The 19,875-nt window shown below is 42.3% G+C and overlaps 1 protein-coding gene across 3 annotated transcripts in view; it reads right to left on the reverse strand.

Moving 5' to 3' along the window:
- Nucleotides 1-19,450, reverse strand: part of U2SURP (U2 snRNP associated SURP domain containing) — a 73,049-nt gene extending 53,599 nt beyond the window's left edge. For 2 of the 3 annotated variants that reach the window (XM_073674669.1, XM_073674668.1), the window contains exons 1-2: nucleotides 19,242-19,449; nucleotides 682-786 (exon numbers count right to left, since the gene is read on the reverse strand). In XM_073674669.1, coding sequence (XP_073530770.1) covers nucleotides 682-786; nucleotides 19,242-19,286 — 150 coding nt within the window. In that variant the 5' untranslated portion in view covers nucleotides 19,287-19,449. Of the gene's footprint in view, nucleotides 1-681; nucleotides 787-19,241 lie in introns of all 3 variants that reach the window. The other variant, XM_073674670.1, reaches the window with a different exon arrangement.
- Between the last annotated feature and the right edge of the window lie 425 nt (nucleotides 19,451-19,875).

Genomic DNA, 19,875 nt, shown 5'->3' on the forward strand with positions numbered 1-19,875 from the left:
TGCCGGAGCCCTCACTGAACTGGGGGTGATAGCCTGGTGCGTACTATTACGCCCCAGGCTTTAAAGGGGTTAAACAACAAAAAAAAAAGCTATTAAAGTGAACCTGTCAAGTAAAAAAAAAAAAGCTATTAACCTGCAGATATGGGCTTAATCTGCAGGTTAATAGCGTTCTGAAGTTGCCCAGCACCCGCACTTAGACCCCCGCTGCCAGGGAAAATGGATGTTATTCCTCCCAACAGCGTTCGGCTTCAGTTATGGAGGTGGTACCGGCCGGGTTCAGTCACCGCTCTGTGCATAGAGAATGGTGGCTATGACTGCGCCCTCTCGTACTGACTGACAAGAGGATCAGATTTTCACGTGACAGGTTTCCTTCAAGATTGTGTTAGGGAAGGAAAGGAATTTTTTTAATTAAAGTGCATTAGAAAATTAGATTATGGCATTAAATAGATAGGGATTTCAGATGAAAATTAATTTACATTTTGGACCACTTTGAGGACAAACCTTAGCTGGCAACAAATCTCAAACAGGTCACAGATCACACAATTCTATAAATCTGCTTATGCGACCAGGCACACAAATACCGAAATATTAAAAGTAACTATTAGTGCAACTAACATTAATTGTTGTTACAAGCGGTAAAACCTCCCTAAGGGCCTGTGTGTGTACAGCGAGATGGCTCACCTTCTTTTTCAGTTCCTCTTGCTCCTTCTTGCTTAGTGTTCTCTTTGAAGCGCTCATTTTGCCAATACTGAATGCTTTGAGCTTACTCTCCAGGAGAGGTTGCTGCTGCAGGATGAACACAGAAAATCTTTAGTTAACACATTAATATGCAAATATTCCACATATATTCGTACAAATAGTTCTGCAATAATGCACAAGTCACAACACGTGTGGAAGCGAGAATAGTGCGTGAGACAACTAGCACAATATCCATGTGGCATAATCTGCTGTCTGTACACACACCATCTTGTATCACTCAGCATACAGGAAGCATTTATTACATCTCCAGGACTCACATTTTATATTTATACAGAATAGTGTTACAAACCTGTGTCATCCATATTTAGTCCAAGTACACTGGTCTGTCTGAAAAATTGGGCACCTTTTACCCACCGCCCAGGTTCCTTCTGTAGCTGGAGAAGGGGGCATGGTACGGTGATATTCACAGGAAATGTTGCCAATGAGTTCACATTAGTATTTCTGCCAGACTCATTTTTAAAACCAACTTCATGGTCATACGTGTCTAATAGATCCATAAAAGGTATACTAAATCGAGTTATCACATATGGATGAAGATTTCATATATACACACACAAATAATATATATATATATATATATATATATATATATATATATATATATACACACACACACACATATACATACATATTGTATATACAGTACAGACCAAAAGTTTGGACACACCTTCTCATTTAAAGATTTTTCTGTATTTTCATGACTATGAAAATTGTACATTCACTCTGAAGGCATCAAAACTATGAATTAACACATGTGGAATTATATACTTAACAAAAAAGTGTGAAACAACTGAAAATATGTCTTATATTCTAGGTTCTTCAAAGTAGCCACCTTTTGCTTTGATGACTGCTTTGCACACTCTTGGCATTCTCTACTTTGAAGAACCTAGAATATAAGACATATTTTCAGTTGTTTCACACTTTTTTGTTAAGTAAATATATACACTTTTTTTTTTTTTCTTTTTACAGATAAAAGTGAAGGTGATGGAAAAATATTAAAATTTGAGAGTCCTCAGAGGTTGATACCATCTTTTCAGTTAGCCATTAAAAAGGTAACAAATAGTAGTTTTCAAGACAATTCAGGTATTGAAAGCTCACTACTTATTGCCAGCTTTTCAGTTAGCCATTAAAAAGGTATCAACCTCTCATGACTCTCAAATTTTAATATTTTAATCTACTGCCTAACATGGTACAAAGATATTTTTCCTGTATCAAAAAGGAGATTGAGTAAGGGTAGTGTACACAGATCCATAAAAAAACCTCTCCGCAGGTACCAGATTAGTAAAATTTTTAAAAAACCATCTTGAAATAAGCTCTGATTTTGTACTGTACACATTAAAAACTAAGTTTCTGTACAGAACTCCACAGCAAAGTGCTTAAATTGGGTTTGAAAAGGCAAAGGACCTCAATAAAAGGAAGGGAGATATAGATTAGAAACCTATTCAACTGTTTATAGTAGCAAATCCTGCATTTTCCTATTTGTAGTAAGCAGCATGTTATGTAGGACTGCTCAGATAGTAAGGGGTTTGTTCACAAATTGCAATTCTTGCCAAGATAAAAACACAGCGTTTTACAGTACTAACAAAATGAATGAGAATTCTGAATCCTCATGCACATGCTGCTTATTTTTTTCTTGCAGATTTGAACCTTCATAGTGTTTTTTCTCATTCAGACACCACTAATAATTCTTGTCTGCCGAAATGGAAAGAATTTAATCAGTGTTTGGTCAGAGTCACTTTTTACTAACAATGTTTCATCCGTTTTTCTGATATGTTAAAAACCTGATGAAGGTTTCTCAAGCGTCTATCAGTCAGTGAAAAATTGTCAGCACACGGATGGCATCTCAGTCCTGTACAATTTTTTTGCGGATTCACAGACTTTCATTGGTGAGTATGATCCATGCCTCACACGAAAAAGTCTCAATTTTTTTTGGAGGACGACACAATTCACACAAATTATGAGGCATGCCATGTCTCCATGTGCTCAGGTAAACGTGAAAACTCAGACCTTTTGTCTTTTTTAATGATTTTACATTAGATTGTTCACTTTGTATATAATAAAGTTTTTCACCTTTACTATTCGTGTTTTTGCCAGTGACATTATTGGGGTACTTGTGCCGACATCTCTGGTGCCTCATAGACCAGGAGAATGGGGTCTCTTGCCCGTTTGGCAGTTTACGAAGGATTATGGGAATTGGGCACTGTAGTTTATGGCAGCTGTGAAATGTTAGCCAGCAAGTAAGAAACCCATGAGCTCTACTTTAGACAGCCATGTGCATGCATGTCCTCCTCAATGGGACAGTATTGAGACAGTGTGGACTCAAAACACGCAGGATACATTACCCACTAGTGGAATGTCTCATCCAGTCCCCGTGGAGTGTATTGAGTCCACACTGTGCTAATTCAGCACAAAGCACTTGGGACAGGGGAGTGCGTAGAACTTTTGGCATACGGGTACTATTGGGTATCCTCACTCTCCTGATCGTGTATCCAATAGATGAAAGCACACAGCACTTCACTTTTTTTCTCCCTGGACCAGGGAAGCATTTAGCACTGTGTTGTTATTAACCATTAGATGGCCACTCATGATAATTACTGTGTGCTGTTAGTACACAACAGTACACAGGTGTTTTATGTGCCGTAATCATGGACTAGTTCTGTTATTTGATCCACTAGATGTGTGCTTTGTGCAAGCACAATGTTTTGATATATTTTTCTATATGGATACACTCCCTACCACCTTACATGGTATCTTGGATTGTTATACATTGATTCTGATTGATATATCTATTTCTTGATTTGGTCAGATTTTTTAGCGCATTGTGCAATATATGATTATTTACTACTTGGAATCATGTACCTTATAGATTATGATAGTATCAATTGATTATACCATGGAATGTTTTATCATCATTCAGTTTCTGTATGGTTTAATCATGAATCGCTATCCCCATGTATATGTGTTGTCATGTCCATGTTTTTAATTGTTGTATATTAACATAATAAAATATTGTCACTTTATTTTCATGTCTGGGGGACCTGTTCTTGTTTAGGATCATTGTGTATTTGCCCCTCTTGACCTATATACTGTATGTTGACCAGTTAGCTTATAGTAGAGAATCTCCCCCATAGCTCCCAAAGTCCTAAAGAAACAATCATTCAAAGCACCAGAATATTGATGAAAAAAATCTTCCTGTTTGCAATGCATTTCTGTATATGCTGATTTAAATATATTCACCAGAGTGTACAAGTCAGAAGTGGTGAAGTCCAGTTAAACATTCTAGTCCACATGGAAGGGTCATGAACAATATTTTCAGATTTAGTATATAAAAATAATGGCCCTGATTTATCAATAGCAGCATTTTTCACATGGCCTTTGTGTGGAGACATGCTGGAGTAAGATGCTCCGGATTCCTTAATCTGGCACATCTGAAAAGTGGCATGTGCCTCGCCACAAATCTTACTCCAGTCAGGGATTGGAATAAGATTTGTGGTGTAAGGCCACGGGCCCCACTATCCGTATTCGGACAGTATTTTTTCTCAGGAGTGGGAGCCAAACCCAGGTGAGGAACAATCAGAGAAAAGGTATAATAGAAACAAGTCACCAAGACTGCATTTATCACCCACTCCTGAGAAAGAATACTGACCAAATACTGGATTGTGGGGCCGTGGCCTAAGAAACATTTCCACTGCTCATCATGAACTTGACAAGACACACCAGTCCCGCTCACTTTTTTTTGGAGCTGGGAGAAAATGGTGTGAATGCCAAAAGTCGCAAAATGTAGCACATCTTCATGTTACACTAAAATTAAGAGCTTTCAAAAAATTTTTACGCCAGTATAAGTTTTGATGAACCATGGCTAATATATCTAGGAATTTGAAACTGCTGAAAAAATATTTTGGGATGTTTTTTAGGGTTAGTTTTACTGCCCAGTTACAAAAAAAAACTAAAATTGGTCCAAATGACTAAAATGTCTTTGAAACAGTTTGCCGCTGATATGCATCCTTGACTTGATCAGGAAAGATAAACCACTACTATATAGACTTCAAGGGACAAATATACCACAAACACATTCCCCTTAACATGAGCAGAGCATTACTGGATATTAACAACTTGCTTCTGGGATTTTTCTTGCCTTGAACCGGATATTTTTTGCTGATATTTGGAATGGCTAAAGCTTCGCCTCCATAAGTGGCTTATTTCTACAAATATGATATTTGTACAATGTCTGATCTGTGTTAGAAGTAAGGGAATATAATTACTGCAGTGTTGGGTTCACCTCCCACTCAAGTACTCCGCATACAGCATAATGTGCACATTGTGAACAGAGATCTGCAGATCGGTATATAAAGGGAACTCGAGCAGCGCGCCCAACATTTCTAAAGATCTTTGTACTTTGCAGGTAATTGGCAAAAAGCAATTTTCAACTGTAAAACACAAACATCTTGAGCAGTTTACATTTCTTATCTGAAGTGCGTCCATCCATTTTTACAATCTAGATCAATAACCAAAGATGTCCAGAACTAGACTGATGTTCCATAAAAGCTGTCCTATAGACCCTATAGTACAGAGGTGATGACAAGTAATGCTCAGAAAGTCTAAGCTGTTATTGGATGGATTTCAACCAGTTTTCCCACTAAAGGATACCTTGTATGTTATTACTATCAGGTTCCGGACGTAAAGAAGTGGCCGAACCCTCATCTGTACAATGCAATATACTTAGCATACAGGATATACAGTTAGGTCCATATATATTTGGACAGAGACAACATTTTTTCCAATTTTGGTTCTAGACATTACCACAATGAATTTTAAACAAAACAATTCAGATGCAGTTGAAGTTCAGACTTTCAGCTTTCATTTGAGGGTATCCACATTAAAATTGGATGAAGGGTTTAGGAGTTTCAGCTCCTTAACATGTGCCACCCTGTTTTTAAAGGGACCAAAAGTAATTGGACAGATTAAATAATTGTAAATAAAATGTTCATTTCTAGTACTTGGTTGAAAACCTTTGTTGGCAATGACTGCCTGAAGTCTTGAACTCATGGACATCACCAGACGCTGTGTTTCCTCCTTTTTGATGCTCTTCCAGGCCTTCACCGCAGTGGTTTTCAGTTGCTGTTTGTTTGTGGGCCTTTCTGTCTGAAGTTTAGTCTTTAACAAGTGAAATGCATGTTCAATTGGGTTGAGATCAGGTGACTGACTTGGCCATTCAAGAATATTCTACTTCTTTGCTTTAATCAACTCCTGGGTTGCTTTGGCTTTATGTTTTGGGTCATTGTCCGTCTGCAGTATGAAACGACGACCAATCAGTTTGGCTGCATTTGGCTGGATCTGAGCACACAGTATGGCTCTGAATACATCAGAATTCATTCGGCTGCTTCTGTCCTGTGTCACATCATCAATAAACACTAGTGACCCAGTGCCACTGGCAGCCATGGATGCCCAAGCCATCACACTGCCTCCGCCGTGTTTTACAGATGATGTGGTATGCTTAGGATCATGAGCTGTACCACGCCTTCGCCATACTTTTCTCTTTCCATCATTCTGGTAGAGGTTGATCTTGGTTTCATCTGTCCAAAGAATGTTCTTCCAGAACTGTGCTGGCTTTTTTAGATGTTTTTTAGCAAAGTCCAGTCTAGCCTTTTTATTCTTGATGCTTATGAGTGGCTTGCACCATGCAGTGAACCCTCTGTATTTACTTTCATACGGTCTTCTCTTTATGGTACATTTGGATATTGATACGCCTACCTCCTGGGGAGTGTTGTTCACTTGGTTGGCTGTTGTGAAGGGGTTTCTCTTCACCATGGAGATTATTCTGCGATCATCCACCACTGTTGTCTTCCATGGGTGCCCAGGTCTTTTTGCATTGATGAGTTCACCAGTGCTTGCTTTCTTTCTCAGGATGTACCAAACTGTAGATTTTGCCACTCCTAATATTGTAGCAATTTCTCGGATGGGTTTTTTCTGATTTTGCAGCTTAAGGATGGCTTGTTTCACCTGCATGGAGAGCTCCTTTGACCGCATGTTTACTTCACAGCAAAACCTTCCAAATGCAAGCAACACACCTCAAATCAACTCCAGGCCTTTTATCTGCTTAATTGAGAATGACATAAAGGGATTGCCCACACCTGTCCATGAAATAGCCTTGGAGTCAATTGTCCAATTACTTTTGGTCCCTTTAAAAACAGGGTGGCACATGTTAAGGAGCTGAAACTCCTAAACCCATCATCCAATTTTAATGTGGATACCCTCAAATGAAAGCTGAAAGTCTGAACTTCAACTGCATCTGAATTGTTTTGTTTAAAATTCATTGTGGTAACGTCTAGGATCAAAATTAGAAAAATGATGTCTCTGTCCAAATATATATGGACCTAACTGTATAGGTACTTTTTTTCTTTCAATGGAAGAAAAACAAAAGATTTTTTTCACCCAACGAAGGAATGTTCTGCTTATTCATCAGTTGATCCGCATGTTGTTCACAATGAAGGATTATCTTGAAACAAGTGTTTTTAACAGCACGTGTACACGATTACCTTGCAGTGTCAATGTCCTTTAGAGGTCTAGGGTTGTTTTCACACTTTGCATTTGTGGTGTGGAAGGCCAACTACCCACCATTACAAGCATGTACATGGTAATATATACTGTATTTTGTGCAGCACAAAAAATCATTGTTCTCGGCAGTGCAGTGTCCTATGTAAGCAAGACTCACACTGCAGAGACCTGTGTGCACTGAGCAATTAGTATAGGTCACTCAGCGCTCATCGTTCACTTTGGTCTGCTTGTGTAAACAGGCATTTAAACGACCATTGATAGGTAAAGGTTTACTGATGGGTGGCTGTAACATGCCGCTGGCTGCTCTGTGCAGACGTACTCTAAGGCTAAGTGCCCACGACGCAGAAATGCTGGGTAGCATTTCTGCATCTGCCTGGCAGAAAAACCGCATGCGGATTCTCCATGTGTTTTTTCTGCCAGGTAGAAGCGTTTGTCAAGCGTTTAGAACATGCGATTTCATATACGGGTTGTCAAGCGCTTTTCCAAGCGATTTTAGCATCACTTGGAAAGTGTTTGACAACTTGGTCACACTATATAAATCCACGCAACTGGCATGGATTTATGTTGTGTGACCAAGTTACGATGCTGCAAATGCAGCATCAACAGTAAAAAAAAAAAAAAAAAATTATACTCACCTTCCGATAGCCCCCGGCGGTGCTGCTGGCTCTTCGGCTGCTCGCGGTGGTGTAAAAGGACCTTCCATGACGTCATTTACTCATGCGACGGATCACGCGACCGCCGACGTCAGCGGTCTCGTGACCTGTCACATGACTAAATGACGTCATGGAAGGTCCTTTTACACCACCGCGAGCAGCCGAAGAGCCAGCAGCACCGCCGGGAGCAGACAGGGGGCCATCAGAAGGTAAGTATATGTTGTTGGTTTTTTTTATTTTAAATTCTTTTTTTAACTACAGGTACTATGGTACCCGGGTCTGGAGGAGAGTCTCCTCTTCTCCAGACCTGGGTACCATCCACGCATTGAATCGCATAACAATAGCATGCATACTTGTATGCATGCGGATGTTATGCGGTTCAATGCATGTCAATGGCAGCGATTTCTCCGCGATTCCGCAAAATTAATGGTAGTGCTGCAGATTTTTCTGCAATGATAATCCGCAGCGGAAATTTCCACAGCATGTGCACAGCACATGCGGATTGTCATTGGGAAACATGGCAGACAACTTAACATGCGTTTTTGCGGTGGAAATGCAGCCGCGGAAAAGCATTAAATCTGCATCGTGGGCACACAGCCTTTGTCTAAGATTCCTGAGCAAGAGAGCTGTTACACAGATCTGAATGCCTGTTTTTAAACAATGAAAAAAAATACTGTTTAGCTCCCCTATTTCCATAAGACAATGGGGGTGCCAAGTTGTTTTCAGAAATGTAGTGTTTATGTCACATTATTATATACTGAGCTAAGGATGAACAGCGCTGTTATTGCTGCATAGTATAGTTATAGTTTTCAGTTACTGATTAGTGGGGCTGAAGGGGTCCGACATCCTAAAATCACGCATTAATTTATTCTAGCTAAGTGCACACGGTCTTAGGGAAAAGCTTCCTGCGTCCACTCTAAAATTACCCATTTACTAGGCCAGAGGGTTCTTTTGCCCTCCCCCTCTAGATCAGGGATGAATAACCTGCAGCCCGGGGGCCACATGCAATCAACCATGCCATTCTGTGGAGGGGCCCCAACTATATGGACACAAAAATGTTTGACAGATTAACTACAGTATATGTGAGCAGCCACACACAGGAGAGTAGCGTCAAGCAGCTGAGGAGCAGGAAATGGCAAGTACTAATGGTGCCCTGTGTAGACATCTCTGGATGCCTCATACAGGAGAATGTGGGCTCTTAATCCATTGGCCACTCCAGAAAAGCAAAAAAACGGATCAATTACTGGATCCAGTAAGCAAAAAAACGGATCTGTTACAAAAGAAAGAAAAATGGATGGCTGATTAATGGATCCGTTTTCCATAGACTTCAATGGTTAAGAAAAACTGATTCAGCAAAGATCAGTTATTTAAAAATGGACTAAAGTTGTGTCTGCACATCTTTTTTGCCAATAGATCCATTCTAACTAATCACTACTGGACATGTGAACATAGCCTTACACTTATCAGACATTTAAGGTATCTACTTTAAATATGCCATACATGTCACGAAACTAAAACCCCTGTCATTTTTATTGTGGCCCTTGAGATTGTAATACTGAACCAAAGTGACCATGAGACAAAAAAGGACTGGGCACTCCTGCTATAGCTGGTATAAGTCTGCATACTCTTTAACTCTACAGAAAAGTGGGCTTTCCAATACCAAAGATCACCACAAAAAGATTATACCATGCAGTATATGATTTGGGGATTTTTTTTACTGAGTGTGGACCTCCTGAGCCCATATTCTTGACAGTGGTCACAAACGTTATTCACACCAAGACTAAGTTCAAATACATATTTTCCTATAGGGCCTTGCTGCATGATTGTACACTTCGTGTGTAACTTCTTCCCCAATTTGCTCCATACAGCCCATTCACTTTTAGTGACATCGGTGGGTCCTGTAACATGTAAACGGGGAGTCTTACTGGGGGCACTGAAGTCAGAAGTCGAACAACCACAATCCAAGGTTTATTTCCCCAGAGCACATAATGTCACCGTGACATAGTTACGTAAGAGTTCTAGTAAAAAAAAAAAAAGAGCCCTTAGTCTAAGGTCGGGTTGACATGTCCGCATTTCTTGGCCTGTGTGGAGACTCCGGTTCTCCTGACCCAAATTTACAGCCTCATAGGTATATATCAGGGATGTCAAACTCAAATACACAGAGGGAAAAAATTAAAAACTAGGACAAAGTCGCCGGCTGACCTTAATATTTATTAAAAAAATGTTTACAATTGAGGAAGTTTTTCCTTATCAAATATAACGATGAACTTTTTCCTACGGAAGCAAACTGTCACCTCCTAGGATATTTATACCTATTAATATGGGCATACCGGTAATAGAAAGGTTAAACTAATCATACCTGTATGCCCATATCTGTGGTCTTGATGTGCAGAAATCGTCTTTTATTCGTGTATGCTAATGATTTCTTCCAGGCCCCGGGGCGTGAGGCCTCTGCCTCCGGTCTTCATTTGAACAGCCCCCCCTCCTCCCATCAGTGTCACACTGGCCTGTGACGTACATTTCTGGCCCCGGAATAATACGCCTGCACCTTGCAACCGCACGACTATACTTAACTATTCTGCCCTGCAATGGGCATTAGCACAGGCAAGTCACTGTTACTTCAGCATCAGTGACTCGCCAGGGCCTGGCACTGTGAAGCTGATGGGAAGGGGCGCTATTCAAATGAAGTTCAGAGACAGAGAATAAAGTACATTTTAATTAACAGATCTTAATTAATAAATCTTAGAATAAATATAATATGTTCTGTACCGTATATACTCGAGTATAAGCCGAACCGAATATAAGCCGAGGCACCTAATTTTACCAAAAAAACTGGGAAAACTTAATTGACTTGAGTATAAGCATAGGGTGGGAAATGCAGCAGCTACTGGTAAATTTTCCAATCCTGGTATGCATGGCCCCCCTCATCACTGCACACACACATGAAAAAAAATTAACAGTTCTACTCACCTTCCTCCCCTCTGCTCCAGCGCTGCGTCCTGTTCTGCTAGCATCTCACCTCCGTATCTGAGCAGCGCATGACGTCACTGCCATGCGCCCTCAGACGCCGAGGTGAGGTGCTGGGATATTCACTCCTCTCCACGCCGGGACTATGGGCATGGAGAGGAGTGAATACTCATTCTCTTTAATAGCGCACACAGTGGCAGCGCTATCCTCTGTGCCCGCTACTAAAGAGAATGAATATTCAATCCTCTCCACACCCATAGGAGTGGAGAAGAGTGATTATTCATACTCTGTAATAGCGGGCAGAGGATCGCTGAGCTACAGCAGGAAGAGGGCGTCTGCAGCTAGTGTGCGCTACTAAAGAAAATTAATATTCACTCTTCTCCACTCCCATAGGCGTGGAGAAGAGTGAATATTAATTTTCCTTAGCAGCGGGCACACGTGTTGGCTGCAGCAGACGGCTACTCCCTGTGCCAACTCCTCCGCCACGCCACCCCCCACCCCACTGGTATCTACTAATATAAGTATATACCCGAGTACAAGCCGAGGGGGGTGTTCAGCATAAAAAATGTGCTGAAAAAGTTGGCTTATACTTGAGTATATATGGTAATATGTTATTTTAGAGCAGTAAAGAGCATATGGCCCAATTTAAATATGTAATAAAGGATAAAAAACCTTGAATAATGCAGATAAAGTATGATGCAAACAACAAAAGTGATACCCCCACATGACCCCACCCCCATCACAGTATGATGCCCCAACTGGAATTCCCACACAAGAAAAAAAAAAAAAAAAAAACACTAAACCACTCCCCTCTCCTTGTTCCCCCGCTGCTCCGGTCTCCGCTACCAAGCAGTATGAAGTTCTTCACGGCTTGGTACAGCCAGCGCGTTGTAATGACATCATCGCACCCGCTGCACTGAGACATCAGACGCAGAGGGATAAAGATGGCTATGGCAGCATCAATTGACGCCCCGTCCTCCATCATTGCTTTCAACTGTATCGGCATCCAGGATGCTGACAGTGGAAAATCACCCGGCGACTTGGGCCAAATATACTCATCCTGCATGATTTTGCCCACGGGTCAGTTTGACATATGTGGTATATATCATGCTGTTAGTTTGGGACAGGACTCAGGAGACCTGCTGGCGGTATGGAAACTGCAATCCTTATAAAAACTTTTAAACGCGGATGCATGAAGTCAGCCTGAGGCTGCGTGCCCACTATGCGTTTTTCAAGCGTTTCGGCCGTGGAATTTCCGCAGCGAAAACGCTTAAAAAAATGCTTGGTAATACGTGCCCCATGGTCCCCAATGATAATCCGCGTGTGCTTTGCATGTCAATTAATTTTGTGGACATGCAGCGTAATCGCCGCCATTGACTTGCATTGGACCGCATCACTGCATCTGCACAAGCGGATATCACACGGTTCAAAGTGCGGATGGTACCCAGTTCTGGAGGAGAGGAGACTCTCATCCAGACCAGGGTTCCATAGAAACTGTAAAAAAAAGAATTTAAAATAAAAAATAAAGATTATACTTACTTTCCGATGGCCTCCGGCCTCCTCAGCGATGCGTGCGATGTGTTGGGCGGCTCACGGTGGTGTGAGGACCTGACATGACGACTCAATGACATGTGACAGGTCACGCGACCGCTGACGTCGGCGGTCGTGTGACCTGTCACATGACTCAATGACGTCATCGCAGGTCCTTCACGCCACCGGGGAGACCGAACGGAGCGGAGAAGGAGACCACGGGCCATCGGAAGGTAAGTATATTCTTTATCATTCTTATTCTTTTTTTTTTTTTTTTAACTATTACTTGGTCACACTATATAAATTCATGCCGGTTGCATGGATTTATATAGTGTGACCAAGTTGTCAAGCACTTTTCCAAGTGATGCTAAAAATCGCTTGGAAAAGAGCTTGATAACCCGCATGCAGAAATGCATGTAAAAAAGCTTGACAAACGCTTCTACCTGGTGGCAAAAACGCATGTAAAATCCGCATGCGTTTTTCCTGCCAGGGAGAAGCGGAAAAAATATGCAGCATTTCTGCATCGTGGGCACATAGCCTGAAATGCTTATTCATGATTGCGTAATGTTCCAGGCTCATTCACACTTCAGCGTTTCATATAATTGCGTGGTCAGTGTTTTTTTCCACTGACACATTATATATTTATGGTTGACAAAAGGGAAAGCACAGACCTATTCCTATTTTTCCAACCAAACTAGCCATTCAAGCAAATGGGTCAGTGGAAAAAAAAAAATTACCATACAGGTTAGAGCTACATGGATGACACTGTTTTTAGATTACACGTGTAGTAGCTGATTATTATATCTCATTAACTTAGACTCAAATAGTTTGCACCAAAATTGTGACAAACTTTTTGAAGTGTTACAAAATTTTTGCAAAACTTGTTAAAAAAATTTGACTTTTGGGTGTTCAACGCTATGTTCGGCTTAAAAAATAAATAAATAAGAAATATGGACACACTGACACTGCAAACGTACTGATAAAAACTGGTGCCGATTTTGAGTGCAAAAAAAGGGGGGGGGGGGGCAGGAATTTGATATATACTGCATTGCGGGGAGATTCTAGTGACACTTCCTGCTTGCAGCGTTATCCCAGGAATCTTTTATGGATCTCCATACAGAAATGTCTGTACTTGGCTTTAATAATGTTAGTTATATCATGAGCATGAATGGATTTGGCGACAGAGAAACATACGGATAAAGACGTTGGTTGATAGGATAAAAGCTTCCAGATAACCACTTATATATGGTAAGGTGTAATGGATCTATCCGTCCTACAGACATGTTCTATACATAGAGCGTCCATTACGTGAAGGGTTACATAAGAATCAGAACTGCAGCCCAACAAAAACAAGGAAAGACCATGAGTTATGACAAGACTGTAAGCAGAAACGTCTCCATGGCAGACAGAAATAGCTCTGCAATCTAGAGAAGGGCAAAGTGTTTCCCCCTGATCACAGAAGACACCAAGGAGCTTACTGGCCAAAGCCGGTCCAGCCAGTGTTACTAATGTAGAAGTTTCATCACAATAACTAATTCCATGCTCCCTGTAATTAAAGGGGTTGAGCCCTTTCAGACATTTTTCCTATAAGCTTCTTAGTTACAGGGGTTGTCCGGTCTAAGGCTGTGTGCCCACTATGCGTTTTTCAAGCGTATATGCTGCGGAATTTCCGCAGCGTAAACGCTTGTTAAACGCTAAGTAATCCGCACCCCATGGTCCTCAAAGGGATTCCGCAAGTTCTATGCCCATGCTGCGGATTTTTCCGCAGCGTTTATGCTGCGCTCAAAAATCCGCAGCATGTCCATCAATTTTGCGGAAGCGCAGCGTAATCGCCGCCATTGACTTGCATTGAGACGCACATAATCCGTGTCAGTACATTTGTACTCACGGATTATATGCGTTTCTATGTGCGGATGGTACCCAGTTCTGGAGGAGAGGAGACTCTCATCCAGACCAGGGTACCATTGTACCTATAAAAAAAAGAATAAAATAAAAAATAAAGTTTATATTCACCTTCCGACGGCCCCCGGTCTCCTTCCCTTTGCTTGCGGGCACGACTGAAGGACCTGCGGTGACGTCACAGTCATGTGACCGCAGGCCCTCCAGTGCAGTGTCCCGCGATCAGCTGGCAGACAGGAGCAAGTGCAGCTACACACGCCGGGCCATCAGAGGGTAAGTATAGGTTTATTTTTTTATTTTTAAACATTCTTACGGTCACACTATATAAATCCATGCCGGTTGCATGGATTTATATAGTGTGACCTAGTTGTCAAGCACTTTCCAAGTGATGCTAAAATCGCCTGGAAAGCGCTTGTCAATCCGCATGCAGAAACGCATGTGAAAACGCTTCAAATAAGCATGTATTTGGCAGGAAAAACGCATGTACAATCTGCATGCGTTTTTTCTGCCAGGGAGATGCAGAAATTTTCTGCTTCATTTCTGCATCGTGGGCACATAGCCTTAAACACAGCACACTGTGAGGATTCCCCTCACATTGATTTGCACAGATGCGATCACGTGCAGACTAGACACCCATGGCCTAGCTCAATACAAGTGTACTGAGTGGGCCAGACACAGTCTAGTTGGAATGTAACTGGAAGTTTGCAATAACATACATGCCACATGACCGCCCACTCCAGGAGAATCCTCCCAGCAAACGTGACGTGAGTATTCACAAGTCTTGTAGCCTAAGGCCGGAAATCTCTTTTAAAAACAAAGCGCTTTACTCTCCCTTCCTGGGCCCAGTGCTGAGTCTCCATTTCTCCCAATGTCTGTTGTCTGCAGCGTTGGCTTCACTTTGAAAGCGCTGCAGCTAATCAGTAAGTTCAGCAGCTCTGAGCTGTCAAGTCAGGCATAACAGCTGAGCTCAGTTATTGGCTGCAGTGCTGTTGACAAAGATTCGGCCAATAAGACACCGGGAGCAGTGGATGAGAATTGCCACTGGACCAGGAGAGGGTCAGAAGAGAGGCTTAAAAAAAATAAAAAAAAAATATATATATATATATATATATATATATAATTATTATAGCGCCATGGCGCTTTACATGTTTAAAAGGGGTATACATAGCAATCAAGTACAATAATTTGAAGAAAAACGTGACAGCGACTGGTAATGGAGGAGAGAGGACCCTGCCCGCGAGGGCTCACAATCTACAAGGGAGGGGTGAGGATACAGAGTGTGAGTGTGCGTGTCTTTGAGATAGATACAGTAGATAGATACAGACCAAACGTTTGGACACACCTTCTCATTTAAAGATTTTTCTGTATTTTCATGACTATGAAAATTGTACATTTACACTGAAGGCATCAAAACTATGAATTAACACATGTGGAATTATATACTTAACAAAAAAGTGTGAAACAACTGAAAATATGTCTTATATTCTAGGTTCTTCAAAGTAACCACCTTTTGCTTTGATGACTGCTTTGCACACTCTTGGCATTCTCTAGATGAGCTTCAAGAGGTAGTCACCGGAAATGGTCTTCCAACAATCTTGAAGGAGTTCCCAGAGATGCTTAGCCCTTGTTGGCCCTTTTGCTTTCACTCTGCGGTCCAGCTCACCCCAAACCATCTCGACTGGGTTCAAGTCTGGTGACTGTGGAGGCCAGGTCATCTGGTGTAGCACCCCATCACTCTCCTTCTTGGTCAAATAGCCCTTACACAGCCTGGAGGTGTGTTTGGGGTAATTGTCCTGCTGAAAAATAAACGATGGTCCAACTAAACGCAAACCGGATGGAATAGCATGCCGCTGCAAGATGCTGTGGTAGCCATGCTGGTTCAGTATGCCTTCAATTTTGAATAAATCCCCAACAGTGTCACCAGCAAAGCACCCCCACACCATCACACCTCCCCCTCCATGCTTCACGGTGGGAAATTGGCATGTAGAGTCCATCCGTTCACCTTTTCTGCGTCGCACAAAGACACGGTGGTTGGAACCAAAGATCTCAAATTTGGACTCATCAGACCAAAGCACAGATTTCCACTGGTCTAATGTCCATTCATTGTGTTCTTTAGCCCAAACAAGTCTCTTCTGCTTGTTGCCTGTCCTTAGCAGTGGTTTCCTAGCAGCTATTTTACCATGAAGGCCTGCTGCACAAAGTCTCCTCTTACAGTTGTTGTAGAGATGTGTCTGCTGCTAGAACTCTGTGTGGCATTGACCTGGTCTCTAATCCGAGCTGCTGTTAACCTGCGATTTCTGAGGCTGGTGACTCGGATAAACTTATCCTCAGAAGCAGAGGTGACTCTTGGTCTTCCTTTCCTGGGGCGGTCCTCATGTGAGCCAGTTTCTTTGTAGCGCTTGATGGTTTTTGCAACTGCACTTGGGGACACTTTCAAAGTTTGCCCAATTTTTCGGACTGACTGACCTTCATTTCTTAAAGTAATGATGGCCACTTGTTTTTCTTTACTTAGCTGCTTTTTTCTTGCCATAAGGCTATGTGCTCACAATGCAGAAATGAATCAGAAAACTTCTGCAGCATTTCTGCATCTCCCTGGCAGAAAAAACGCATGCAGATTGTGCATGCGTTTTTCCTGCAGAATACATGCGGATTCACATGCGCTTCCGCATGCAGATTGAACAGCGCTTTCCAGGCGATAGCATCACTTGGAAAGTGCTTGACAACTAGGTCACACTGTATAAATCCATGCAAACAGCATGGATTTATACAGTGTGAACCGTAAAAATAAAATAAAGCTATACTCACCCCCGATGCCCCGGCGTGGCTGCAGCGCTCGTTCCTGTCTGGTTCCCGGCTGCCGGCATATCGCGAGACAGAGCTGTGAAGGGCCTGCGGTCACATGACTGTGACGTCACCGAAGGTCCTTCAGCGATGCCGGCATGCAGAAAAGCCTTCGGAAAGGTGAGTATAAACTTTATTATTTTATTCTTTTTTTTACAGGTACAATGGTACCCAGGTCTGGATGAGAGTCTTCTCTCCTCCAGAACTGGGTACCATACGCACATTGAAACGCATATAGAAACCGCTTGTCAAATGTACAGACGCGCATTCTATGCGTCTCAATGGCGGCGCTTCCGCAAAATTAAATGACATGCTGCGGATTTTAGTACGCAGCATAAACGCTGCGGAAAAATCAGCAGCATGTGCATAGAACATGCAGAATCCCCTTGGGGACCATGGGATGCGGATTACCTAGCGTTTCACAAGCGTTTACACTGCGGAAATTCCACAGCATAAAAGCTTGAAAAACGCTACGTGGGCACCCAGCCTTATACAAATTCTAACAGTCTATTCAGTAGGACTATCAGCTGTGTATCTACCTGACTTCTGCACAACACAACTGATGGTCCCAACTCCATTTATAAGGCAAGAAATCCAACTTATTAAACCTGACAGGGCACACCTGTGAAGTGAAAACCATTTTCGGTGACTACCTCTTGAAGCTCATCAAGAGAATGCCAAGAGTGTGCAAAGCAGTTATCAAAGCAAAAGGTGGCTACTTTGAAGAACCTAGAATATAAGACATATTTTCAGTTGTTTCACACTTTTTTGTTAAATATATAATTCCACATGTGTTAATTCATAGTTCTGATGCCTTTCTTTGTGAATGTACAATTTTCAAAGTCATGAAAATACAGAAAAATCTTTAAATGAGGTGTGTCCAAACTTTTGGTCTGTAATACAACCAGAGAAAAAAACTTTTCTGAAAGGGGACAACTGCTTTAAGGGGGTAATGAAATAAGTATATAATGAGGATGGCTACAAGGAAACATAAAATCATCAGATCATGTCTATATGGTATGGTGTGTGCTGTAGTTTCTTCTTTAGCAGTGTGTACACACAACTCAGTATTTCTATAGATTACTTGTCATGTAGGGGCCCATACACACAGGACTATTCCTTTATTTTAATGGAGAAATGCATTTTATTATTGTGGAATAAACAAGGATTTCAATAAGAAAAATTCTGGAGATGCTTTATCACACGTATATTGTGTATTCTGCCCTACAAAACGAAACTTTCAGTAAGAGATTCTCAGCCAACAGGAACTAATAAAAATTAACTTTTATTGGTATTAAAAACATACTTGCCACAGTTACAATTAGGTCTTTAACAGCTCCGGTAATAGGGTCTCTGGTGTTGGGACCCACTTCCCAAGCTGCAAAAAATATATCTTGACCACAAGATAGAGGTCTCTAGATATGTGACTCAGTAATTGAGCCCAGCAAAACTCCTAGGCTGATGGGAAAAAACTGAGGTACATCGATAAGGTTGTATAGTAATAGGTGAGAACAAAACTCCTCAGACTGTGTTGGTGCAGTATGATATATATTATACTTAATTTTAAAATTGTCGCAATGATATCTTTTTAATACCAATAAAGGTTCATTTTTATTAGTTCTCGCACACCATGCTGTATATACATTAGTGAGAATAGAAATATTTGAGTATAACGATTTCGTTTATTGCTATGTTTTTAAAAAGAAATATACAAATATCCACATACCACACACACTGACAACGCTGCCAGTAGAGATACATATACACATATATATATATATATATATATATATATATATATATACACACACACACACACACACACACACACACACACACACACACGCCGGTGACAGGCCCCCGCAGGCCGCACACACCGTCCCGTGCACAGCACAGAGCAGGCCTCGGCTCCTGCGCACCACACACCGCCGCCTCACAGCCTCTCATACCGCAGCCTGGAATCCACGCGGCACATCGTCACCGGACACACCGAGCGATACATCCCAGCCCCGCACTCCTCGCCCTATACGGCCTCACCTTAGAACCCGCTCTCTGCGAACCGCCAGACATCTTCTCCGCCATCTTGCGTCGCTACAGCCCTGCAGGCTGAATAATCGAGAGCAGAAGGAGGTGTGTGCGCGAGCGGCAAATAAGCCTAGGAGATGATACCTGAGCTATCGATCTCCAGTAGAGCGAACCGGAGCGGGTTGTGCACGCGACGCTGTGATGACGTCATTTGTGCTGTGTGGGCGGGCAGTGTGAGGGCTGCGGATGTGGAGCGTACCCCGTGTGTCCCTCCCTGCAGCAGCGCCAGTGTGGACGGCTCAGTGGTGACTACAGTCAGTGGGCTGTGCAGAGAAGAATCTCACAGGAGTGTTCACTATTGACAGCTCACCACTGACAGGATAGCATGGAGGAGATCCCAGGAGCTGCTCGGACATGCTCCATTCTAGGCCCCCTGTAGGGCAGGCTCTTGTCTAGGCTCCCTGTGGGACAGACTCCATTCTAGGCTCCCTGTGGGGCAGGCTCCATTCTAGGCTCCCTGTGGGACAAGCTCAAGTCTAAGCCCCCTGTGGGACAGGCTCCAGTCTAGGCCCCCTGTGGGACTGGTTCCATTCTAGGCTCCCTGTGGGACAGGCTCCATTCTAGGCTCCCTGTGGGGCAGGCTCCA

The sequence above is a fragment of the Phyllobates terribilis genome, unplaced genomic scaffold (genome assembly GCF_046119375.1).
Source record: "Phyllobates terribilis strain yellow unplaced genomic scaffold, ASM4611937v1 Scaffold_3__8_contigs__length_932513732, whole genome shotgun sequence".
Taxonomy (NCBI): domain Eukaryota; kingdom Metazoa; phylum Chordata; class Amphibia; order Anura; family Dendrobatidae; genus Phyllobates; species Phyllobates terribilis.